Below are 27650 nucleotides of genomic sequence, written 5' to 3' on the forward strand. Positions count from 1 at the left end.
GACCTCCCAACTCCTTTAACAATGCACTGACCAATAAAGGCAAGCATGCCAAACACCTCCACCACTATCCTGTCTACCTGTGACTCCACTTCCAAGGAATTGTGAGCCTGCACTTCAAGGTCTCTTTGTTCAGCAACACATCCCAGGACTTTACCATTCAGTGTACAAGTCCTGCCCTGATTTGCCTTTCCAAAATGCAGCACCTCACATTTGTCTAAATTAAACTCCATCTGCTACTCCTCAGTCCATTGGCCCATCTGGTCATGATCCTGTTGTATGCTGAGTTAATCTTTTCGCTGTCCGCTGCACCTCCAATTTAAGTGTTGTCTGCAAACTTACTAACCATACCGCCTATGTTCTCATCCAAATCACTTGTATAAATGCCAAAACGTTGTGGACCCAGCATTGATCCTTGTGGCACACCACTGGTCACATGCTTCCAGTCTGAAAAGCAACCCTCCACCATCACCCTCTGTCTTCTACCTTCATGCCAGTTCTGTATCCAAATGGCTAGGCTCTTGTGTGATCTACCTTGCTACCAGTCTACCATAAAGAACCTTGTTGAATGCCTTACTGAAGTTTGTATAGATCACATCCACTGCTCTGCCCTCATCAGTCCTCTTTGCTACTTCTTGAAAAAAAAACTCAATCAAGCTAGTGAGACATGATTTCCCACACACAAAGCTGTGTTGACTACCCCTAATCAGACCTTGCTTTGCCAAATACATGTAAACCCTCAGGATTCCCTCCAACAATGTACCCACCACCAATGTCAGGCTCATCTGTCTGTAGTTCCCTGGCTTTTCCTGAACCAACCTTCTTAAATAATGGCACTGTGTTAGCTAACCTCCAGCCTTCTGACATCTTATGCATGGCTATCGATGATACAAATATCTCAGCAAGAGGCCCTGCAATCACTGCCCGAGCTTCCCACAGACTTCTAGAGTACAACTGATCAGGTCCCATGACAAATAAAGCATAAAAACTTGTTGAAAGGAGTCCATGACTTGTGCTGTGAGCAAATAGTTAGTTATGTATTTTCAATAAGGTATTGCCATACGATTTTATGATTCTTACTGTGTGGAAGCAGGCCTATTGAGTCCACACTGACCCTCCAAACAGCATCCCACCCAAACCCAGCCCCCTACCCTTTCTCTGTAACCTGAATCACCCAGCCTGCACATCCCCAGATGCTCTGGGAAACTTAGCATGGCTAATCCATCTAACCTGCACATTTTTGGACTGTGGGATTGTCAGTTTCCATCTATTTTCTTACTTGGTGACTTTTAGTAGGAATGTGACCAACGGCACAGTGAGTAGCAATCTCAGACATGAGTACATAAATTAAAGATACTCACGCAATGTTGCGCTCTGGGAGGGTTGTGCTGTGGGAGGAGCTGTCTATCGGATGTGATGTTAAACTGAGGGCCCCTCTGCCCTCGCAGGTCGATTCAAAAGATCCCATGATACTTTTTCAAAGAAGAGCAGGGGCGTTTTTCCAGGTGTCCAGGTGCACGTGGCTCAGTAGATTGCGCTACAGCCTCACCGCTCCAGGGACCTGGGTTCAGTTCCGACCTCAGCTGACTGTCTGTGTGGAGTTTGCACGTTCTCCCTGTGTCTTCGTGGGTTCCTCCCACAGTCCAAAGCTGTGCAGGCTAGGGGGACTGACCATGCTAAATTGTCCTAAATGTTCAGGGATATGCAGGGTCAGGTGGGTTAGCCATGGGAAATGCTGGGCTGCGGGGACTCAGGGTGTGGGTCTGGATGGGATGCTCTTTGGAGGGTCAGTGCGGACTTGATGGGCCAAACGGCTGCCTCCTGCGTTGGAGGGATTCTATGACAGTATTTATCCCTTAATTGACGCAGGAGATACTGATTGTCCAATTGTTTTCAGCTTTATTGTGTGAGCTTCCTGTCCGCAATTTGGTTGCACTTCCTGCATTATGGCAGTAATGGCACTTCAAGAAGTATTACTTTAGCTGTGAAGTGCATTGACAAGTCCAGTGGCTGGGAATGGCGCTTATAAAAATGCAAATAATTTTTAAAATAATATTTTGACCGGCGACACGTAGCTCTACAATATATCCGTTTGGGTGATCCCCCTTGCGTCATTCATTAACCCTGCTGCTCAGCTACATCAGTGATGAAAAAGTCCAGATCAAGTGCTGCTGCTGCCTTTGAGTTCTGTTAGTCTCTGGGTATTCCATCACTGGCAGCTGTGTGCTAGTGCAGGCTTGGGGGGGTGGGGAAGGTGGAGGAGGAGTGAGAAGGGGCAGACAAGGTGTGAACAAATAGGATAAACAGCATACCCTTCCACGGCCTTACCCCCTCCCTATCTCTGTATCCAGCTTCCTCCAACTGTCCAATCCCTTTCAGGAATCTGCATCCCTCCATCTCTGGCTTCCTGCATTTCCTACATTTTCTTCACACGTCATTGGCTGCTGTGCCTTGGGCTATCTTTTGCGTTCCTTGGATCCAGAATTCCCTCCTGCACACTCTTCATTTCCCATCTCCAAAGACACTCCTGAAAAGTTGCATCTTCATTCGAGCTTCAGGTCACGCAATATCTGCTTGTATGGGTCAGCATCAAATTTTGTTGACTGTACTCCTACAGAGCACCTTGGGACATTTTACAGCACTAAAAAGGTACTACACAAATACAGCTTGTTGACTAAAGAACTGCCTTTCGCTCTTCCTGAATCATGTGACGCATTTTCTCAGTTTTTGATCCGGGGCTCACTTTTCAGCCAATTTCTCACATGTTGACGTCCTCTCACCTCTTAAAACTTTGTAACTGACTCCCGTCGTTTGTTTTCTACATGATGACGAAGCTCTTCACATACTGTGCGTTAACTTTTACTGACCCGAACAGAAGCATATAACATGACATCTGATCCCAATCAGGAGAGAAACAACAGCTTTGCTTTGCCCTTTAATAACATCAACACCCACACAGATGAAAGCAGGCGTGGTTTGATGTCTTTAATGTCCTTGTGATTACCGTGTGCTTTCTGCAGATTAAAAAGCTTTTAGATTTTGGATTTTGTAAACACTGATTTAGATTTTATATAAATTGATCTAGTTTTGATGTCTCTGGAACCAAATGAATAAAACAAATTAATTCAACAGAAATTGAAGTCTAGTAAAGAGAGGAGCTTGGCTGATGTTTGTTTTGTCTTGGCGTTGTCAGGGCAAATACAAGGATGCCAAATTTTGAACGATCACAACAATTTTTATATTACAGGAGGAGAAGGTACTAAATGAGTCCTTGTGCATGACTAAATTTTGCTCATAGCAAGCATTATTAAGCCCTGTTATGAGCTTGTCTGAAATTGCTTGGGATTGTTCAGTAATTTCTGGCCTATTGTTATACAGTATTCCACAATTGGTAATTTACAGTGGGATTTGCAAGTGGAGTTTTGACCCCAGGGACGCACGTGTTGAGAGGGTGCAGGCATTCTGAGGTGGCAGAAGGTGAGGTGCCTCTGAGGTGGGGGGAGAAGGCCTGACCAATTCTGGAGTGCCCTGAAAGGAAACAGCTAACGGAGGGGTGAGGGAAGAGTGGGTACATGAGGTTCCTCCTCTGATTGTGCACCTACCTCACCACCTCATGTGGAGTGCCCACCTGAGTGAGGGCAACAAGGGGAGGTGATGGCCTAGTGGTATTATCGCTGGACTGTTAATCCAGAGACCCAGTAACGTTCTGGAGACCCAGGTTCGAATCCTGCCATGGCAGACGGTGGAAACTGAACTCAATAAACATCTGGAATTAAGAATCTAATGATGACCATTGCCAATTGTCAGAAAAACCCATCTGGTTCACTAATACCCTTTTAGGGAAGGAAACTGCCATCCTTACCTGGTTTAGCCTACATGTGACTCCAGACCCACAGCAATGTGGTTGACTCTTAACTGCCCTCTGGGCACTTAGGGGTGCGAAATAAATGTTGCCTAGCTAGCGATGCCCTTGTCCCATGAATGAATAAAGGATAAAGGAGCATCCCTTGTTCCCTTGTTTCCCACACCACCCAGATTGCTTGTTGGACCCAATGGTGGGGGGAAATGCAGGTCCATTGACTCTGAGCCAGACCCTTTTGTACCTGAAGTGCCAGGTTTGCAGTGAGTGTCCTTGCTGCAGTCCCATCCAGCCTTTGTGTTGGGTTGCCCAGTGCCCCTGAACAAACCTGCTCCTATATCTGCGTGTGCAGCTCAATGAAGTCAAGACTCGCTGACACCATGTGATCCTCTCCTCCTTGGCACTGAGCAGGAGCCTGGTTACACGTAGCAGCATACCAACTCATTTTTAACATTTTGTCTTCTGTGCGGTGATCCAAGGTACGTGCACCGCAGCAGCCTCTGGATGCACAAGTCAACACAGTGAACTGTGCACGCACTGTCAGACAGTGCATCCTGCAAAATTACTGTACACCCCTTTACCTTTTTATGCTTTGCTGTCTGATGCCCCCACCCCCACCGGCTGTGGCACAACACTTCATGTTCTTTTTTTTAAAAAAAGGATTCTCCGTTCTTGTTTTCATGTGTATCCATGAGCTTGCCCGTTGCTTTCTCTGTAATTTCCTCCTGCCCCTCAGTCTTCCACAATGTATGCACACATCTAATTCTAGCCCTTGATAATAAAGTGTGGAGCTGGATGAACACAGCGGGCCAAGCAGCATCTCAGGAGCACAAAAGCTGACGTTTTGGGCCTAGACCCTTCATCAGAAAGTTCTGATGAAGGGTCTAGGCCCGAAACTTCAGCTTTTGTGCTCCTGAGATGCTTCTTGGCCTGCTGTGTTCATCCAGCTCCACACTTTGTTATCTTGGATTCTCCAGCATCTGCAGTTCCCATTATCTCTATTCTAGCCCATCACAGTTTTTTAATTACTCCACTCTGGCCATGCTTTCAGCTGCTAAGGCTCTGCACTCCCAATGTCCCTCCATAAATCTCTCTTTAAAATACTCATTAAAGTCTATCCTTTGACCAAGGTGTTGGCCATCTTTCCTAATATTGCCTTGTGTGACTCGCTGTCAAATTTTGTTTTATAAAGCTCCTGTGAAACTCCATGTGTTTTTTCACCTTAGAAGTGTTGTATAAGTACATTTACTCTCCTGTCTTAATACCTCTTTCTGCGGCTCAGTGTTCAAAAGTTTTCCTGTGATGTGTTGCCATGTGAGTGGTACTATATGCATGTACATTGCCAAGGGAAGCAAACATGAAGGTCTATATTAGTTTGTTTCTGTGTGCAGAACTGCTGATTATTGTTTCAAAGTGTCTTTATGAATGCAGTCTTGAAGCCAATAAAGCGTTTGGAGAGCGATCTTTCTTGTGCTCTCAGTGCGGCATCTGGTTAACCCACATTTTATCATTCTCCAGGTGAAACTGCGGACACTTTAATGGCCTTGAGGTACTGCAAAGGGAGGCGAGCCCTGACTGTTGGCATCACCAACACAGTGGGCAGCTCAATCTCCCGAGAGACTGACTGTGGCGTCCACATCAATGCTGGACCAGAAATCGGCGTGGCGAGTACCAAGGTACGGTGTGGTAAATTGCTGCATATCAAAAATAAATTCTTCTCCTCCTCCCTGGAGTCCCTACAGCATGGAAACGGGCCTTTCAGCCCATCGAGTCCCTTGGCATCCCACCCAGACCCTACCGCATGGTTAATCCACCTAACCTGCACATTCCTGGACGCTATGGGCACTTTAGCACAGCCAATCCATCCTAACCTGCACATCTTCGGATAGTCTTAAATACACTCAATGTCTTCATCTCCACAGCCCTCTGCAGCAATGACTTGCACAGATTCACCACCCTCTGGCTGAAGAAATTCCTCCTCATCTCAGTTCTAAAGGGTCGTCCCTTCACTCTGAGGCTGTGCCCTCTGCTCCTGGTCTCTCCCTCTGGGGGAAAACATCTCCTCCACATCCACTCTGCCCAGGCCCCGTAGTATTCTGTAAGTGTCAGACAGACATGCCCCTCATCCTCCTAACCTCTATTGGAATCCCCTCGGTCATGAGGCAATAGTCTCGTGGGGCTTCACAAAGATTCTCTGCAGCTACTTTTCACATTGGGCGCATCTCTTATTCTGATTATGTGCAATTCTGAAATGTCACAAGATGTTACCCTGAGCTAAGATGACCCTCAGTGAGGAAATTTGTGCTGATCCCAAATTCTCGTAATAACGTTAAATGAAAAAAAGACCTGTTGAACGAATTCCGCAGTTAGAGATAAGAAGTCTTTCCCTCTTCATTTATCATGGCTGGCATTTGTCATCTATCCCTAATTGTCTTCATATTGAGTTGCTTGCTCAGCTGTTGAATTGAATGACTTATTGTCAGTAGTATTTAACAAACAGTGAAAAGTATAATATGTCACTGTGATCTACCATTGTTTTGGCTTACAGAAGATATTAAGGTATAAGATTGAAGTAGAAGTAAAAACAGAGCTTACTTCAGAGGGCTGTTGAAAATCAACCATATTGCTGTGGATCTGCAGTCATGTGTAGGTCGGACCAGTTTTGGATGGTAAATTTCCTTACCTGAAGGCCATTTGTCATTTTACAACAAATCACATCCTTACAGTGCAAATTAGGTCAAATGGCTTCTTTGAGCCTGCACCAACCCTCCGAACAGTGTCCCATCCCAAGAGATACCGCCCCTTACCCTATTCCTGTAACCGTGCATTCACCATGGTCAATCCATGACCTGTGCATCCCTGGTCATTATGGGCAATTTAGCATTGCCAATCCACGTAACCTGCACATCTTTGGAACAAATATTGGTATTTATCAAGTTGCCATTACTGCAATGAGTTTTATATTCTGGATTTGATTGGAATTTGAACCTTTGTTCCCACAGAATTAGTCTGGGCCTTTGCTAATCTAGTGACACTACCTGCATTCAACTATCTCATCTTAAAGTTATCTTTATAACCATACCATTCACATGATGGTATCATTCTGGTAACTGTATAGTGGGTGGCTCTCTGTCTTTAATGCCCTTAATTAATAATAAGTGCATTATAAACATTGCCTGTCTCCATTATAAGTTTCAACTGTAATTTTGATCTGCGATTGCCTAACAACAACTATGGACTGTTCACTGCCCATCAGGAACTCAACAGATCAGTTTCGGATTTAACTCATGCAGTGGGGTAGTTACCTTCATGTGAATTTGAGTCCAAAATAATGTTTGCTGTAATTATAGTATTTAATGATAATCCAGTGCTATTCTGGTGCGCGCGCCCCTGGTTACACTGTGTTCTCTGCACGTTTGGAATCAAACCTTCAGCTCCTCCTTGGTTTCCTGACCTTCTGCTGGAATTGTGGTCTCCCACTTAACACTGAAAGTGCACAGAGTGATGGCATGTTCTGATCTGGCAGAGCTACAGAAAGACGCTTGTGTGCAGTGTGGGCCATGTCACCGTGGCAACAGACTGGGTAGCAGACTGGCCTGGGATAATGGGACTTCAGAATACAGAGGCTGGAACTAATGAATCGAGTGTAAAAGTAGCAGAGAATGCCAGAGAGAAACTTTCCCCACCCTGAAATCTGTCAGCTAAAAGCCCCTGATTTTACAGAGAAGCTTTTTTATTTTTGTTTGCATACTAGAACTTCTCAATGTCCAGGAGATGTTGGTAAACAAGCGAAGCCATTTAATTACATGATTCTTCCGGTCTGACTTTGGATGGTAGCGACTGAGAGAAGAATCATAGAATCCCTGGAAGCAGGCCACTCAGTCCACCAAGTCCACACTGCCCCTCTGAGGAGTATCCCACCCAGACCCAGTTCCCTACCCTATCCCTGTAACCTTGCATTTCTCTCATGGCTAATTCACTTAGGCTGCACATCCCTGGACTCTACAGGGCAATTTAGCGCAGCTAATCCACGTAAACTGCACACCGTTGGACTATGGGAGGAAACCGGAGCACCCGGAGGAAACCCACGGAGGCGTGGGGGAGAATGTGCAAACTCCACATAAATGTTCACCCGAGGGTGGAATTGAACCCGGGTCCCTGGCGCTGTGAGGCGGCAGTGCTAACCCCTGAGCCACCGTGCTGCCTGTTAGCTAGGATTGCACAGTCCTATCCAACCAAACATTTCATTGTTCCATTACAAAAGGCAGCACCTTTTTTGGCAGTGCAGCATTCCCTCAGTGCTGTCAACGTCAATTTATGTACTAGGGTCTGGCGGCTTGAATCCATCACCTTCTGACTCCAAAGAAAAAGACCCAAGCCAAGTTTCTACATGATCAGTTTCTGGTCAATTACGTAATGTGGTCGCTACATTCATCCTGGCGTCATGTTCCGGTGTAAATTCTCAGCCTTGAATTAAGAAAACTTGGCTTGTTTTCTTTATTTGGTTTGAGATCAACTTTTGCCAGTATTCTGAAGGGAAATGAAGGGTTGCTTAAAAATAACTTCAGTCGATTTGAACTTGGTGTTGTAAAGAGTTTATGACTGCACAGAAGATTACACAGTAAAGACTGTATTCAGCAAGATTTGGCTTCCTGTAATTAATGTGAACCAGAGGCTGATTGGTGATTCAATCCCTGTGAGGGATCTGACCGCTCCGCGCACATCTGCTTGCAGTTAAGTTTCCGTTTATGGTAGCCCCCAGTAAATTTACAGCTTTGTGTCTCTCTTCCTTGTGACCTGCAGTAGCCCTTCGCAACACTTAGTCCCAGCTCTTGGGCTAATAGTTTCCTTTTTCCCATGCAGAGGCCTGTTAGTTAGTAACGCCAACAGAAAGCTGATACAAAACTTGTAAGCTCACGCTACACTTTGGTCATGCAACCCTTTCGCAAGTTGCTCACTTTGACCTTTGTGGCTAGTCTGTCTCAGAACCACTCATGGGCAGAAGCACCGGGGTGATGACATTTTTGGGAAAATATGTACTGCTCCATGAAGCTGAAAGGCATAATGTAAAACACATTGTGTTTCTGACACCAAATGCGAGAGGATGATCTTTCCAGCTTTGCCTAATTGCAGCTGCTGCCTAGTTACACTATGTACAGACCGTCCAGTAGTGCCGCCAATGGGATCTGGGTGGGTTGGTATTCAGAATGTAGGTTTCTGGCCAGCAAAATAAGTGGAGAATGCCAGCCTGGAATTCTCTGTTTACTGGCGTATATTTCAAAGGCTGTTTCCTGAAGCTGTTGCGGTTTAGGAGCTTGCTAAGTAAATAAAGTACTCGAAATACAAACAGAAGAAGAGTAGTAGGCCATTCAGCCCCACAAACCTGTGCTGCCATCAGTGGACTAATCCCATTTACTTTTGGCCCATATCCCTTAATACCATTGCTTAACAAAAACTTATCTACTTCAGGTTTAACATTGATAAGTGATCCAGCATCCAGTGCCATTTGTGGAAGAGTTCCAAACTCCTACCAACCATAGTGTGTAGGAGTGCTTCCACTCTATCGGTGCATTATTGTAGTCATACAGCATAGCAACAGACCCTTCAGCCCAACTGGTCTGGGCTGACCAGGTTTCCCAAACCAAAATGGTCCCAATTTGCTGGTATTTGGCCCATATTTCTCTAAACCTTTCCTATTCATATACCTACCCAAACTCTTTCAAATATTGTCGCTGACCCTCCAACTTCCTCTGGCAGTTTCGTCCCACACACAAACCACCCTATGTGTGAAAAAGTGGCCTGCCCACCCAAGTGGCCCCTAAATCTTTCTCCTCTGGCCTCAACATAAATACCCACCCCAATTTTGAATTTTCCCACCCAAGGGAACTTCATTCACTCATCGGTGGTCCTTTCGCAGACGTGGGTGACTGTCCTCCACTCTCAGGGTGAGTCTGTAGATGTCTGTATGACAGATACAGCTATTGCAGGCTCTGATACACTGGGGGCAGAAGGGGTGGGTGGGGCGTTGGTATGGTAGCGCGCTACTCTCACTGTTTTCGCTTGACTTCAGCTTCTTCCCAATGGCAAGTCCCGAGATGGACGACACTTTCCTGGACGCTCCTCTTCCGTGTTGGACGGTCTTGAGCCAGTGATTCCCAGGTGTCTGTGGGAATGTTGCACTTTGCCAGCGGGGCCTCGAGAGTATCACTGAAGCGTTTCCTCTGTCTGCCCTAGGGAAAAGACCCCTGCCACTCACCCTATCCATACCCCTCATACCCCAAAACCCACCCCCCCAATCCCTACAGCATCCCAGCAAATCTTTTCCAATTTGATAATATCCTTCCAGAACTGCACAGTATTCCAAAAATGGCTCCACCAGTAACCTCAGCACAACGTCCCAGCTCCCACACTCCATGGTCTCAGCAGCGAAGGCAAGCACACTAAATCCTCCCTTAACCATCCCATCCTCCTGCAACACAAGCCACCCCCCCACAAAAAAAAGGAGCTATGCACCTTTTGTCTGGACTTCACATCTATAGGCCAAGTGAAATGTTTGCATGTGTTTTGTTTGTAGCCTGTCCCTAGCTGCAGCGTTAAGAATGTTTTCACAGGCATTGTACCACTTTTATTCTTAATCTTCGTGCCAGGAAGTTTGGGATTAGCCATAATCGAGTGGCAATGTGATTTTTCCCATTCCCTGGTGGTGTCAAAAGGTGAGAAGGGGAAGTAATAGGGGGAGTTAGTCCTGGAGGAAGAATTTTCACCAAGACTCAAGGCCGTTTAGAGGTCAGATTTTGGAAGGAGGCTCCAATCGCCTCCCCCCAATCTGCAGTCGACGGGGTACAGGTGGGTCGAATAAGCGACTTTTGAAAGGCTGCTTTATTCTGCACTTGGAATACAAGAAGTTGTGCACCTCTCTTCCCCGCTTCAGAAATGTTCATAGAATCCCTACAGTGTGGACATTTTTGGCCCATCGAGTCTGCACTGACCCTCCAAAGGGCATCTCATCCAGACCCTCCCTCTGCTCTTTTCCATCAAACCCTGTGTTTCTCATAGCCAATCCACCCAACCTGTGCCTCTTTGGACTGTGGGAGGAAACCCACGCAGACACTGGGAGAATGTGCAAACTCCACACAGACAGTCGCCCAAGGATGGAATCGAACCTGGATGCCTGGCACCGTGAGGCAGCAGTGCTAACCACTGAGCCGCCGTGTCTCGTGTTTATGCTGAAAAGAATTGCAACAGAAATTTTCACTGTTTGTGACAATTGCCTTAACCAGATTTGGGGTGTTCTGTCCTTCTCAAGAATGTGATTTTTGTTTTTGCTGCTGGGAATTGGAACCTGGTTCGAAAGTGCTGTTCCTCATAAATGTCGAAACTAAGCAAGTAACTTTATTTGAGCAATCTGTTCTCTCCAGGTCTACACAAGCCAGTTTGTGGCACTAGTGATGTTTGCTCTCATGATGTCCGAAGACCGGATTTCCATGCAACAGCGACGCAGAGAGATTATTCATGGCCTCCAAAATCTCCCAGGTAACCAATACCTGCAAGAACACCCAGAAATCTCTAACCCTGCTTGTACTTCTCAGGCAGTGTTTAAACTTGCAGCAATTCCATTTTCTGCAGCAATGTTAGAAAGGAATACAACCATATTTTTGCATGTCTCAAAAATATTGAAGCAGGTTTGATGTTCCCAGGGAATCGTTTCTCTGAATGTGTTTTACATTCCTTATTCACTGTTGCAATGTAGGAAGCCATATGTGTTTAAGAATTCTATTTTAGTCACATACGTTAGCAAAGTTTTGGCTGCACGTTTTCTCTGCAATTTCTCGTTGAAGCCATTATTTTAGGCATTCATCATTGTTTCTCCCTTTTGAAATTCTTATCAAAGCCATCCAATCCTTGAAACCCCCCTCCCCACCCCCAATGTTAGTATCCTCCTCCTATAACATTGAAACACTGCAGCAAATATAGTCAGTGGATAGTGTGTTGATGGGGTGGGACACTGACAAAAAGGCAAAATTAATGGCTGTCTACTTAAACGTGCAAAGCTTTCAGAATAAAATGAACGAATGGATAGCACAAATAGCAATATGATCTTATAGCCGTTATGGAGATAGGTTACAAGGCGATCAAAGTCGGCATTTAGGAAAGGTAGTACACAAGGGTGATTTTGATTTTCCCAATCTACGTGAAGATTAAATTGGCAAATGTATGAGGAAGAATATATCGAGTGTCTGTAGGACCTTTTCCTGGATCCAACCAGGAATCAGGCTATGTTGGATCAGGTGTTATGTAACGCGACAGATTTAATCAATTAGCTCAGAGTAAGAGATCCCCTAGGGAACGATGACCATGACAAGGTAGAACTTAGCATTTAGCTTGAGCGTGAGAAACATTGGTTGGAAACAAAAGTGCGAAACTTAAATAAGGGGCAATTAAACAAGGATAGAGGCTGTGTATAATGGGAAAGGAGTTCAGCAGAAAATCAAACAGTTGAACGATGGCAGTAATTTAAAATAGTGTACGGAACGAGCTGCCAGAGTAAGTGGTGGAAGCAGATACAATTATAACATTTTATAGATATCATTGTATTGGAAACAGCTCAAAGAAGGTTTACCAGATGAATACCTGGAATGGGAAGGTTGTCTTATGAGGAAAAGTTAGCCAGACTAGGCTTGCATCTGCTGGAGTTCAAAAAAAGGAAAAGAAAATGACTTGCTTGAGGTGGACAAGATCCTGAGGGTCTTGGCAGGATGGATATTAAGAGTTGAAAACAAACAAAAAAAGTGCTGGATATCACAGCGGGTCAGGCAGCATCTGTACAGAGAGAGCAAGCTAGCATTGAGTTAGAGGGATGTGGGACAAATGCTGGTAAATGGGACTATATCAAATTGGGCTGCCTGGTCAGCATGGGCAAGTTGGACTGAATGCTCTGTTTCTATGAGAGATAATGGGAACTGCAGATGCTGGAGAATCCAAGATAATAAAATGTGAGGCTGGATGAACACAGCAGGCCAAGCAGCATCTCAGGAGCACCTAAGCTGACGTTTCAGGCCTAGATGAAGGGTCTAGGCCCGAAACGTCAGCTTTCATGCTCTGTTTCTATGCAGTGTTGACTCTATGACTCCAATTTACTCTGCAGTCCTATAGTTCCATTCTTTCTGTTGCTTGATCAAGTGCCTGGACCCTAATCTCTGGAATAACCTCCCCCATCTTTACTAGTCACTCCACAAAGTCTGTGCTGCTCCTACTTCCTCTTAAAATCCTGCTTAAACCATCGACTTGGACCAACATTCCTGTCATCCCTCCCTAATCATTTTTTTGATTTGGTGTTAATGCTTATTTGATTCCATGCTAATGAAGCACCTCAGGAATGTATGGACAAGGGTAGGAGAAGGCCATTCTGCCCCTCAATCCTTTCCACTCTACAAGATCATGGTTGATCTGGTTGTAGCCTAAAATTCACATTGCCTCCTACTCCTGACAAGAATTAGGACCCTTGATTAAAAACAATCTCTCCACCCCACCTTTATAAATATTCAAACCCTTGGCTTCCACCATTGCTTCCAGGAAGAGTGTTCTAAAGACTCAACCATCTGAGATGGGAAAAGAATTCAACTCACCTGCGTTAAATACTGATTTTTAAACAGTAACCCCCCCCCCCCTTCCCACGCCCCATGTCTTCCATAAGTGGAAACAATCTCTCAATATCCAGTAGAAACAAATTACTACAAATCCTGGAATCTGTACTGAAAACAAAAAAAAACTCAATGTTAGCTTAAAAGAGATAACAAGGTATGGAGCTGGATGAACACAACAGGCCAAGCAACATCAAGCTTGCTCTCTATCTACGAATGCTGCCTGACCCGCTGTGATTTCCAGCTCTTTTTTTGTTTGTTTTCAACTCTTAATATCCATCCTGTCAAGACCCTCAGGATCTTGTGCACTTCAATCAAGTCATCTTTTTTTCATTTTCTCACTCGAGCAGATGCAACCCTAGTCTGGCTAATTTTTCCTCATAAGCCAACCTTCCCATTCCAGGTATTCATCTGGTAAACCTTCTCTGAGCTGCTTCTCATACAATGATAACCCTTAAAATTGGGTGCGCAGCACTGAACTGTAACCTCCCTACATCTGTATTCAATTCCTTTTGCATGAAAGATGGCATTCTATGACATTTACTAATTGCTTGCTGTACCTGCGTACTCCTCTTCAGAGGTTTATACATCAGGGCACCCAGATCCTCTGTGTCTCAAAGTTTCGATAATATGCTTTTTTTGTTTTTCGAAATGGACAATTTCACACGTTCCCACAGTGTACGCCATTTTCCAACTCTTTGCCCAGTCACTTATTCTATTTGTATCCATCTGCATTGTCCTTGTGTCCTTTTCACAACTTCATACCTACATTTGTATCAGCAAACCTTGCTGCCATGCCTTCCATCCATTTTGTCCAACTCACTCATTTTATATAAACTGCAAACAGTTGAGATCCCAGCACACAACTGTTACATGGTGCCAACCTGAAATGTATCCAATAATGCCTATTCTCTGCTTCCTGTTAGCCAGACAATCTTCTAACCGTACCGATATGCTAATGCACTGTACATCATGAGCTTTCATTTTCAGCAATGACCTGCCCTTTATGAAATGCCTTCGGAAATCTAAGCACGTACATCCACCACCTCCCCTTTGTCCATAGAACGTGTAATGTTCTCAGAGATCCAATAGATTGTTTGAACATGATTTCCTTTCCCCAAAGCCATGTTGACATTGCCTGATTGCCTTGTACTCCTCTAAACAACCCGCGACAACATCTTTGAGTATTAACCTCTAACGTTTTCCCTCTGACCGAGGTTAAACCACCGAGCCTGTGGAGTTCATCCCTCCCATTTCCTGATTAATTGCTGCTTCTGGGTAATGGTAGAGAAGGAGGAACACAGGAAAATTGCAATCACCAGAAAAGTGATACAGAGGGCAATGTTGGAGCTGAGTATTAATGAGCACCTATGTCCTGATGGATTTTATGCGAAGGTCTTAAAATAAGTGGCAAGTGAGATAGTTGATGCATTGGTTTTTATTTTCCAAAACTTCCTTTGTTTGGGAACTGTCAGATTGGGAGATACTGAATGCCTTGGGATTCTTTGCCACACTATAGGATAACATAATTGCAAGTTGCTGTACTGTTTATGCAGCATTAGATGTATATCAAGTACTCAAATTGTTGAAAGCATTTTTTGGCTAATTGCAAGTTCATGAAAGCCTCATATTGCCGTTGAGAGTGTATTGCCGCATCTCGTGTTAAACAGAACCCTTCCCTTAGCTTTTCAGACAGAAGATTAAAACATGAGCGGCTCCCTGACAGTAATTCAGATTATTGTTTTTATTCTCCCAATGTTGTTTTTCTAGACCAAATAAAGGAAGTTCTGAGCTCAGATGAGGAGATCCAGAGATTAGCAAGCGAGCTGTATCAGCAGAAGTCTGTGCTCATTATGGGCCGTGGTTATCATTATGCTACTTGCCTGGAGGGGGCGTTGGTGAGTAACACTCAAGTTTCAGTCAGGGCAAATTGACTCCATGAAGGAACAAATTCCACTGCAGTTAACTCTGTTCAATAGTTGTGCTGAATTGTGAATTTGTGTAATGTTTATGTCAAAATCACTTGATATTCTTCAATCAGAGGTCTTGAGGCTCATTGCTCATGTAGATATTGCCTTCAAACTGGAGAACCCCTACAGTCTGGAAGCAGGCCATTTGGCCCATTCAATTCACACTGAACCTCCGAAGAGTATCCCACCCTCTAGCTTATCCCTGTTACCCTGCACTTCTTGCTAACCCACCTAGCCTGCACATCCTAGGAATCCTTAGGCAATTTAGCATGGCCCCTCCACCTAATCTGCACGTCTTTGGACTGTGGGAGGAAACCCACGCAGACACAGGGAGAATGTGCAAACTACACACGGGCGAGTGGAATCGAATCTGGGTTCCTGATGCTGTGAGGCAGCAGTGCTAACCACCAAGATAAAACTGAAAAGCAGTTAATTTATCAAATGCCACATTTTTTCATGGTCTGATCACTGTAATAAGCATGAATCAAGCATTTTCTTTTAAATCGTGGTGTGAGGCACTCTCTCTCTCTGCTGCTGGTATGCCCAAGTGGAAATGAATACCTACCTCTCTCGAAACATCTGTTGCAGAAAATTAAGGAGATTACTTTCATGCACTCGGAGGGAATCCTGGCCGGAGAATTAAAGCATGGCCCGCTGGCACTGGTGGACCATCGAATGCCTGTCATCATGGTGGTCATGAGGGACCCCACGTTTGTCAAGTGTCAGAATGCATTGCAGCAAGTGGTGGCACGTCAGGTAATGTTTGACTTTTGTGGGGAGCGGGTGCATACAGAGGGGATTTGGCTGTGTGTTGGGGGGCCCAAGTCCATGAAAGCCAGGGAATTATTTTATTCGTTCACGGGATGTGGGCATCGCTGGCCAGGCCAACAATTATTGCCCATCCCCCAGGGCATCTGAGAGTCTTGTGGGCCTGGAGTCTCATGCAGGCCAGGCTGGGTAAGGGTGGCAAGTCTCCTTCCTTGAAGGGAATTAGTGAACCAGATGGGTTTTTCCTGACAATTGACAATGGTTTTGTGGTCATCATGAGACCCTTTTATTGCAGGTTTTTTTTATTGAATTCAAATTCTGCCATGCCAGGATTTGAACCTGGCTGCCCAGAACGTTAGCTGAGTCTCTGGAATAATAGTCCAGTGTTAATACCATTTAAGACATTGCCTCCCCTAAACTGCTTCATGCTGGCAGTGATACATGTCACTCGGGAAGCTTAGGTTGCCGTGGCAACAGGTCATAGTCTAAACTTGTTGTAATCCAGACCTGTGGATAGTCATGGTTGAGGTTCTGATTACTTTCCATTATCTCCAGAGTTTGTCATGCTCTTCCTTGTTGCCATGTGATTTGCAGGTTGATGCTCAAATTGTTTGGCCATGTTTTGAGCCCCTTTCCTTAGTCATCAACTTCCAGCATGTGAAATTACCATCAGACTGCAGGGTTTTTACCCAGATTGCTGTTTACAGCGCTGGACATGGGTTACATGACCCTCAGCATGTTTATGACATATAATGTTCTCCCACTCAATGTCCATGTCAACATTAATGGGTGGCCAGCCAGAGGTAGCAGTGATTTACCATGATCCTCCCTCTGAACCTTGACAACTTGGTAACTAATGTCAGAGCAGGATTTCAAGATTCTGCTCTTCGCCTTGACTGCATGCAACCCTGGCATGTGACAGCCAACGGTGAGCTCACACCACACCAGAACCATTCACAAAATTTGGACGAGGAAAGGCATTAGAGCTCCCCTGGTGATCTATGTAAACTTGCTTCCAGTTCAGTGAAGATGCCTGAAATTGATCTGATTTGCCCTGGCATTTGCATGGTGTGGCTTTCCAAATTCAAGGAAGGAAGCTGTGAAGGTGGTGTTGTGAATTTAATGACTGCAGCTATCCAGCAATTCTGCAGTGTTTGTGTTTGGAATATTTTTTCTTGAACTGCGAGTTTATGTGGCTTCTAAAGGAAGCAGCTTGGAGAGCAGGTTCTGAGAGTGCCCTTTGTCCTGTGTGAGTTAGATTAGATTGAATGAGCGTACCAAGATTCCCTACAGTGTGGAAACAGGCCCTTTGGCCCAACAAGTCCACACTGCCCTTTGGAGCATCCCACCCAGACCCATCCCCCTATAACCCACACACCCCTGAACATAATGGGCAATTTAGCATGATCAATCCACCTAGCCTGCACATCTTTGGACTGTGGCAGAAACCAGAGCACCCAAGTTAGAATCCTAGAATCAGACAGCATAAAAACAGACCCTTTGGTCCCACTCATCCATGCTGATCAGATATTCTAAATTTAATCTAGTCCCATTTGCCAACATTTGGCTCATATCCCTCTTAAAATCTTTTATACATGTGTACATCCAGATGCCTTTATACATCAAGCATTCCAACCCTGGCAACATGCTTGTAAAACTTTTCTAATCCTATATATTTCCTACACGAGGGAGACCAGAATTGAACAGTATTCTAAGGAAGGGTTACCGTACCCAAAACGTTAACTCTTCTTTTCCTTCACTGATGCTCCCAGACCTACTGGGCTTTTCCAGCAACTTCTGTTCTGTTTCACAGTGTTCTAAACCGATGCCCAATGTACAGCCACAGCATGATCCTCCCAACTCCTACACTCAATGTACTGACCAGGAAAGGCAAATGGACCAAATGCCACCTTCACCACCCAAATCTAGATTTTCCTCTGAGGGAGACTTGCCAATGAGCAGATTTGTAATCTTCCACATAGTTTTCACAGCACAGAAGGAGGCCCCCCCCCAGCCCATCATGTCTGCACTGGTCTCCAACCACTAACTATTATAATAGCATTTTCTAGCACTTGGCCTGTAACGTTGTAGGCTGTGACATTTCAGGTGTTCACCAAAATACATTTTAAATTTCAACCTCTCTAACTTTTTAAAACTGTCAGTTCTATATAACACCCCACCCACCCCGCCACCGCCCTCTAGGTGAAAGCATTTTTCCTAAGTGTCCTCTAAACTCCTGCTCCGTACTGGTTATTGACCCCTCTATGAAGGGGAAATGCTTATTCCTATCCACCCTATTTATGCCCCTCATAATTTGTTGACTTCAGTCAGATCTGCCCCACAGCCTTCTCTTCTAAGGAAAACAATCCCAGCATATCTAATCTCTCTTCATAGCTGAAACACTCCAGCCCAGGCAACATCCTGGTGAACTTCCCCTGCATCCTTCCTAATGCCATAACATCCTTCCTATGATGTGGCAAATCAATGTTTTGGCTGTGCTGTAGTTAACATCTTACACAGTCCCATCATAACCCTCCCTGCTCTTCTATTGAATGCATCAGCATCCTGACTGGGAAATGTGCAATTGTTTCTTTAAAGTCACTGAGTTTAGGACATCTGGTCAGCATGGACAAGTTGGACCGAAGGGTCTGTTTCCATGCTGTACGATTCTGTGGCTGTTCAATGCAGGTATCCCATGTACTTTCTTAACCACCCTGCCTACCTGTCCTGCTGCGCGTCTAGGAGCCATGAATGAGTGTACCAAGATCCCACTGATGGTCTGCAGTTTCTTGGGTCTGATTATTCCCCCGCTTTGTTCATTTTTGTGTCAGCTGTCAACCCTGCTGATCAAACCTCCGACATCTCTCAGCATCATTCCACCTCACATTGGCTTGTTGTTTTAAATGAGGCCCATTTGAAGGTGAATGGGCGCCCTTGTGAGAGGTTGGGAGATCCATTACATTGGGACCCTGCCTTGTCAAATGTCAACCCACGCATCTACAGCCACACGTTGCTCCGACTTCCAGGCAGCGGATTGCGAGAAACGCCCGAGGCTGTCCATCAGTGATAACGGGAGGGAATGGTGTGAGTGGTGTACTGAAGCATCAACTAGAAAATGGTGGAAGTGTTCAGCAGGTGGCACTGGAAAGACTGGGCAAGGTGTTTATGCTTCGTTGGGAGAGGAGGGTTCAGGGGTCAGTGTGGACTTCAAAATCTGGGACAGTGTGCAGATTCCAGCCTCATGTAACCAACTTAGCAACGTCTTCAACTCTAACATCAATGGCTAGCTTTTGCGCTCTGTTGTTAAGCCAGAGCCAGTTGCCTGCAAGTACTTAACAATTTCTCCAGTTTGGGTTTACCTGATCTGTACAACAGTTTAGAGACAAGGAAGTGGCCAGGCATCCAGCCTGTGATGATGTCAATGAGAAAGCTGAGCCATCAATCACATTAAAATATTCTCACAGACAGCAACCCTGTCATTAAAAACACTTGACTATCCTTCCATTCTATTACAAGTCTCTAGGTAGTGGAGCGCTGATTTAAGATTGTTGGTAAAAATATCACAAACTTCAAAAGTACAGCAATTTTAAAGTTGCGGCACCTTACAGAATTGTTATCGTGCAGAAAGAGGCCATTCAGCTTATTGTGTGTGCAATGGTACTATGACCTAGTGCCAGTCTCCTGCCTTACTCGATATCCCTGCACACCATGCCATCATCCAAGGTTTTCTATCACAAAAAGAAATCTGACATAAGACCACAAGAAATATGGACTGGTGTAGACCATTCAGCCCCTCGAACCTGCTCTGCCATTCTGTAGGATCATGGCTGTACCTCACCTAATTGAAAATTAGTTTCTATGATCAGCTAAGCTGCTTCGTACTTTATTAAAACCCAGTTTGAAGTTACTTAATCAGATATATTGGTGCGGCCGCACTTGGAGTATTGCGTACAGTTCTGGTCACCACATTATAAGAAGGATGTGGAAGCTTTGGAAAGGGTGCAGAGGAGATTTACTAGGATGTTGCCTGGTATGGAGGGAAGGTCTTACGAGGAAAGGCTGAGGGACTTGAGGTTGTTTTCATTAGAGAGAAGAAGGTTGAGAGGTGACTTAATTGAAACATATAAAATAATCAGAGGGTTAGATAGGGTGGATAGGGAGAGCCTTTTTCCTAGGATGGTGACGGCGAGCACGAGGGGGCATAGCTTTAAATTGAGGGGTGAAAGATATAGGACAGATGTCAGAGGTAGTTTCTTTACTCAGAGTAGTAAGGGAATGGAACGCTTTGCCTGCAACAGTAGTAGATTCGCCAACTTTAGGTACATTTAAGTCGTCATTGGATAAGCATATGGACGTACATGGAATAGTGTAGATTAGATGGGCTTCAGATCGGTATGATAGGTCGGCACAACATCGAGGGCCGAAGGGCATGTACTGTGCTGTAATGTTCTATGTTCTATAATGCTTTCAAAGTTTCTTATAACCAGACCGACAATATAGAAGTGGAAGTTTCTTGCGGCTTCAGGAATGCAGTCTGGATGGACATCTACAGAGCATCCTCTGTCAGAACTCAATGGAGTTACTGACAGCAGCTCCTGGATTTCCGTGTCATTCTGCACAAGTACCGACTCCTGAAGCTGTTATCTGATCCAGTCGAGTATTAACAATGAATGCAGGCCAAAATCACTAGAGTAAGGGCTAAGCCATTCAGGACTGAGGTGAGGAAGGATTTCTTCATGCAGAGCTGTGAACCTGTGGAATTGTCTCCTGCAGAAAGCTGTTGGGGCCAGTTTGTTAGATATATTCAAGAGGGAGCTGGACATGGCCTTAGCAGCTAAAGGGATCTTGGGAAATCGGGAAAAAGCACGAATGGGATACTGAAATTGCATGATCGTATTGAATGGTGGTGCAGACTGGATGGGCCGAGTGACCTACGCTTGCAGCAATATTCTGTGTTTCCATGTAAAAATCAGGCCAAGTTTAATTCTCCTTGCCAGACCAGTCATCATTCTGCTGACTAGTGGTCAGTCCAGATCATTGGAGTTACCCAGTGCCACATTGGATGTGCCTTGACCATGTACACATTGGCCAGGGTGAAAGCATCCAGCACTCAGAGTCATTAGAGTCGTACAGTATGGAAACAGGCCCTTCGGTCCAACCAGTCCATGCTGAACATAAATCCCAAACTAAACGTCCCATCTGCCTGCTCCTGGCCCATATCCCGCCAAACCTTTCCTATTCATATATCCTTCCAAATGTCTGTTAAATGTTGTACTTGTACCCACACCGCCACTTCTGTAGGAAGTTCATTCCATATGCAAGTGACCTTCTTTGTTTTAAAAAAAAAATTACCCCTCATATCTTTTTTAAATCTCTCCACTTACCTTAACAATGTGCCCCCTAGTCTTGAAATCCCCCATTCTAGGGAAAAAGCACCTACCATTAACTCTATCTATAGCCATCATTATGTTATAAACTTCTATATGTTCAATCTCAACCTCCGAGAGTCCAATGGAAAAAAAAACGTCCCAGCCTTCTAACTCAAACTTTCCACACCCGGCAATGTCCTGGTGAATCTGATGCATCTCATTAAACCTCATCCTTACTTTCATGTTTATTGCCGTGAAGGTTTTGGCACAATTCCTGCAATTGTGGAGCATGAGCTGTGTCCAGGGATTGGGATCAGAATTTGGGAGGGTGTAGCTGGTACAGCATGCAAAGCTTGCTGGGCAGGGACTGGATGATGTGTTTGTTTCCGTAGGGGCGTCCCATCCTGATTTGCGAGAAGAATGATGAGGAGACCATGAAGAATGCTTACCGTGCAGTCAAGGTTCCCCACACAGTGGATTGTCTGCAAGGAATCCTCAGTGTTATCCCTCTCCAGCTTCTAGCTTTCCACCTCGCTGTGCTCAGAGGCTATGATGTGAGTTGTTGCTTCATCCAAAATATAACACACTATTGGTTCTTGGAATGTGTTTTGTTTTTAATTTAACCTCCTTTTTACCTTCTAATCAGCCTGTTGTGAGATGTTATTTCCCAACTCTGGAGCAGGTGGGACTCGAATCCAGGTCTCTTGGTTCAAGGGGAGGGACACTACTGCTGTACCACAAGAGGGCCCCTAAGATGCGTTTTATCTTTGCTCAGAACTTACAAAGATCACACATTTGACCCAAGAGTTAGCAAATTTTTCCCAATCTCACCGGCCTGCAAGTATCGGGGGCCAGTTAGCTTGGATGGCTGGTTTGCGAGCAGGGTGATGGTCAACAATTCTGTGATTACCGTGAATGCCCCACCTTCCCAACCACACCCCTCACCTGGAGCATGTGACCCTTGGGTTAAACTCGCCACCAAACGCCTATCTCTCTCTCTCTCTCTCTCTCTCTCTCTCTCTAATGAGAGAGCAGTCCTACAGTCCTCCCGGAACTTTCCCACCTTAATATCCGTTTATGAATTGGCTTCAGTGAAGGGAGTTTTGCTGTAACTCCAGGGGCTAGTCCAGTTCAGACACTGGAGTGGAGTTGATCCCAATGTGCTTCATCTTGGACTCAAAACAATGAATTTACAACATCCAACATTAATGTGGCTGCAGAAGTGAAGCTTTTCGTTCCCTTGAGCGGGGATCTGGAAGAGCTGAAACAGCATCTTTCACTTTGCCTTTGAGATTTGAAGAGTTTTCCTCAAAAAAAATTGCTTTGAAGCTCTTAGTTTGTAGTGTAAACAAAACCTCCCATGCATTGTAAAGGCACTTGCTCCTTCGCAAATGCGTTCTCTGAAGGAAGGATCAGTCTGAGTACTTCACTCAAAGGCTCACATTCTGTATTTTTTTTAAATCTTTTTACATGCCTGATCCCCACTCGGTGATTTCCTCTCTCAAATCTCTTTCAACACATTTAACCGACTCAAGGTGGATGACAACAAGCGACTGAGGAAGATTGAAGCAGATTACGTGCCAATGTGAGTTGGTATGTGAACCGTGAGGCTGCATAATGGCTAGAGACTGTGTCCATTTTCTGGGGGCTGAGCACGCCTTACTGGAAGCAGGAGCAATGTTCACAGACAATTCAGTTTACTCTTAGTTTGTATTTTTGGGCAACAGGAATTCTTTTGTCAACAAAATGTAATGAAACTTTCAGGAATACATTGGCCTCAATCATATGGGGCACAGAATAGCTTTCTAGTCTATTATTTCCTAATGCTTGGAACATTTTTAAAAGCTCTTTCATACCAAATTGTTTAGCCACTGTAGTGGAGGCAGTATTTTTAAAAACCTCACTGACAGTGTGATGATTTTAGTGAGGCCAGCACAAATGTGCAGCTGGGAAATGGAATTGTGTTTACGTCAACTTCCTCCATTTAAGTTTGTTAGATTTTTGCTTTAATTCCTTGTTTTCCCACTGCTGTTTATTTTTCACGCTGAGGAGCATGGATGACCTCCAGGGACATTTGAATAAACATAGGAATGCTGAAATGGGACGTCAGAGAGCTGTACTGCTCGGAAACAGACCCTTTGGTCCCACTCGTCCATGCTGACCAGATATCCTAAATTAATCTAGGCCCATTTGCCAGCATTTTGAAACATGAGGTCCTTGGTGAAACTTGGTTCCTGGACAGAGGATGTCAATCTCCTCCAGTCAATGAGGATTTTATCCGTGCAGGAAAATTGTGGGGAGTACAAGCTCAAATTCATTGATAATGTGCTCCTGCCTGTAAGACTTCCCACCAGGAGACCAGATTCATAAAGCTGCCTCCTAATGCTGATAAATCTACTCCCCTAGAATGCATGACATAACTCCCAAAGTTTTTCTGTAGGTTTAAAATTCCTTTTTATTTTGTTGACCTGCATTAATACTGATTTTAAGTCTGACTTGCTGTTCACTCTCTGAACACTGGAAAGCGTACTGCATTATTATACAGATTATCCTTGGGGAAATAATCCACAGGGGGCTTTCGATAAATATTCCTTTGCTTCTGCCACTGCCTCATGCAACGCACTAACTTTTAACCCTTCTTTGCCCTTCCTGCAAAAGGTATTTCGAATTTTACAGAACTTCATTTCAAAGTTTCGGCAGAGATCTGTAGTTCGGGTTGTGGGTGAAGTTGTAGACTGGCTCGCCGAGCTGGCTTGTTGTCATTCAGACATTCTATCCCCATGCTAGATGACGTCATCAGCGAGGCCTCCGATGTAGCGATGTTATTCTGCTCCGCTTGGAATTTATACTCTTTGGTCCGTTATGGAGAGTAGTGCCATTTCTGGTCTTGATCTGTGTGGGCTGCATATGGGCTCCAATTCAGTATGTTTGTTGATTGCATTATGGGTGGAGAACCATGCTCAAGGAATTCCTGTGCATGTCTCTGTTTGTATTGGGCTACTATGGTTACTTTGTCCCAATTAAACTGATGATCTTTATTGTCTGAGTGTACCGATATTAAGGAGAGTTTGTCGTACCATTTTGCTGCTATTTGTTCATGTATTCTGGTGGCTAGTTCCTTTCCAGTCTGTCATAGTAGCCACAGTTGCCCAAGCCAAACTTGGACATGCATGGGAATTCCTAGAGGCATGATTCTCCACCCATAATGCAATCAACAAACACACTGAATTGTATACAAACCCATTCAGATCAAAACTGGAAATGACAGTATTCACGGTAACGGACCAAATACTATAATTCCAGGCACTTCATCGACAGCTGCGCCGACAATGTCACCTAGTATAGTGACGAAACATCTGAATGAGAACAAGCCAAGAACGGTGACCAAGTCGGCCATCTCAGAATTTCATTTATTTTATGTTATCATCAAAATCGCTGTTTAGTGAATGCTTCCTTTAGTGAAGCCAGAAGAATGATCTCTCAGCCTGCATAATTGAGGGATTCCAAATTAACAAGTACTATGCTAACCACTAAATTGTTAAGTCGTGACTACTGGACAGGCCTCCTTTTCTTGCTTTGGGAGGGGGAGCAGGGTCAGTGCCTTGAGAAAGTCATTCTTCGTGTTTGTTAGTTACCTCAACCTGCCTAATCTCTCCACCTCCTCCAGCTACCTCCCTCTCTCTCTCAGTACCCCCCCCCCCCCCCCCCCCACCCCCCAAACAGTGCTTGTGGTACATTGCACAAGGGATCACCCTTCTGTTGGCTGGCTATCCACTAGTTACTCCACTGCCCCAGTCAGTCATGTCTGCATTCTGAGTGGGCGCTAGAACCCTGGTTAACGTGGCCTAAGCTCCTGCCCACCTCCCCCTGCCCTCTCTGATACAATGGATAACATTCCCTAAAATCAGTAAGTGACAGTAATACATTATCCACATGAACTAACAGCATAACTGGAACAGAGTACTCCTACCATTATCTGATACTTGCACCCAGCTACATCTTAACACAAAGCAGGACAAAGCGCTCCATCCACCTGCTTAAACATTCACTCCTTCCACCACCAGTGCTTAGCAGCAGCAGTTTGTATCACATTGATAAGATACACTGCAGCAATGCACTAAAACCCCAGTGACACTGCCTTCCAAATATATGTAGAATTGTAGCATTCCTAAAGTCTAGAAAGAGGCCATTTGGCCCATTGTGTCCACTCTGACTGTCTGAAGAGCATCCCACCCAGACTCAGCCCCCACCCAGTCCCCATATAATCCCACATTTACCCTGGCTAACCCACCTTGCCTGCACACCCCTGGACACTATGGGGCAATTTAGCAAGGCTGATCCACCTAACTTGCACATTTTTGGATGTTCTGCTTGCTTGGTGGGACAAAGTAGGTGCAAGTACCATCACCTGTAAGTTTTCCCTAACCTCACACTGCATCCTGAATGAGTGTAGATCACCGTTCCTTCATTGCTGGGCCAGCATCTTGCAACTCCCTCCATAACAGCACTATGGTTGTCTCTACACCAGCTGGGCTATGGTGGTTCAAGAAGGCAGCTCACCACCACCACCTCAAGGGCAAGCTAGAATCTTTAATCAATTCCTACTTTACCAGTGATGCCCACAGCCGAAGGATGAATAAATTTAAAAAGTAATACCATTGTGAAGCTTTCTACCTTCTTAAAAATCATTTTGATATCTTTCTTTCCTTTTTTCTCTTCTAATTTCCAGTTGCAGTCCATTCTTCACTATCCTTTCATGAGGGCCATTCTCCATGATCTTTTAATTCATGCTGTCTGACTCGAGGTCAAATCCTCCCACAAACTCCCCTCAATCTCCAACAGTTCTACATTGTTACAGTCTCGATTTGTACTCCCAGATTAAATGCACAGCTTCGCAACATGGTACGATGTAATACTGTGACGATGCAAATTAATACACTTCTGGAAAGGCGTTGCCCTTTTACTGGAATGTTGGAATTCTCTAGAGCCAATCTGGATATTTTACATACAGTAGTGAATTTGTTAAACTACCTCTGATGTGCATTAAGAACATGAACTTTACACGTGGCACAACACTGTAATAAGTAAATTGAGAGATTTTTTTTTGCTGATTGCAGTTTTGCAGAGAGCGGTGGAAGTCTCTAGTTTTTTCTGCATCTATTCTTCCCCATTGCCCTGCAGCTGAGGTCCTGGCGACAGTTGTTTTTTTGTGCTGTGAAGTAAATGAGAGTCACTGGCCTACAGTAACAGGGGAACAGCAAGTCTGAATAGTAGTGTGTAGTGCCTACAAACAAAACCAGGGGGTAACAACAGGCTTGGCGTGGAGTCTAGGGTTTCTGAGAGCAGACTGTTGTCTGGAGCCTGTCAAGTTTGTACTACAAGCAACCTCCTCTCCCAGAAGCATATCCTGGCTTGCTTCCTCTAGTATTTTAATCCCTGTTTTAAAAAGGGTTCTCAATTTACCGATTGGAATCACCAAGTTATAAGGAGGATAGAGTCACTCCTTGACTAGAACCTCTTTTGGCTGCTTTTGAACTTCAATTTTTCTCTCTCATGGAGGAGGCTAATGCCATTACACTTGAACTCATGTTTGTCTAAATCCACAAAGTTTGAGAGTAGGGGGTAGCTGACACATAGCAACTCTCTGCTTGGGGTGCATTGTATGTGTACACAGCTGTAAAGGAGGTGGGTTTGTGCATTTTTCTCAACAATGTGGATGGCTTTGTAAGATCAATTTAAATAAAACTTTAGAATCCACCACCTAAGTGTTTGGCTCTTCTTTTTGAAGTGGTTGTACATTATTCGATGCTAGAAGACACCAGATAGTGAACACTGAGTAGGATGCTCATACCTGGGCAAATGCTGATGGAAACAGGATGGTATCTTTGCATCAGTGGAGTGATGGATTGTGTTAAAGGAATCTAATGGGAGTTTGGTTCCCAAACCGTGCAATTGATTTAGAGATTCTGGCTACATTTTGGGAGCTGTGTCCTGTATATATTGGATGCAATGCAGCAATCTGCCTGGGTTTATCAGTCAGCACCTC

At 44.7% G+C, this 27650-nt stretch overlaps 1 protein-coding gene across 1 annotated transcript in view; it reads left to right on the plus strand.

Moving 5' to 3' along the window:
- LOC125467588 (glutamine--fructose-6-phosphate aminotransferase [isomerizing] 1-like) overlaps positions 1-27356 on the plus strand; it is an 81300-nt gene extending 53944 nt beyond the window's left edge. The window contains exons 14-19 of the mRNA XM_048563656.2: positions 5375-5532; positions 11275-11389; positions 15268-15395; positions 16056-16223; positions 21997-22158; positions 23140-27356. Coding sequence (XP_048419613.1) covers positions 5375-5532; positions 11275-11389; positions 15268-15395; positions 16056-16223; positions 21997-22158; positions 23140-23193 — 785 coding nt within the window. The 3' untranslated portion in view covers positions 23194-27356. The remainder of the gene's footprint in view (positions 1-5374; positions 5533-11274; positions 11390-15267; positions 15396-16055; positions 16224-21996; positions 22159-23139) is intronic.
- The last annotated feature ends 294 nt before the right edge of the window (positions 27357-27650 follow it).

The sequence above is a fragment of the Stegostoma tigrinum genome, chromosome 37 (assembly GCF_030684315.1).
Source record: "Stegostoma tigrinum isolate sSteTig4 chromosome 37, sSteTig4.hap1, whole genome shotgun sequence".
Taxonomy (NCBI): Eukaryota; Metazoa; Chordata; class Chondrichthyes; order Orectolobiformes; family Stegostomatidae; genus Stegostoma; species Stegostoma tigrinum.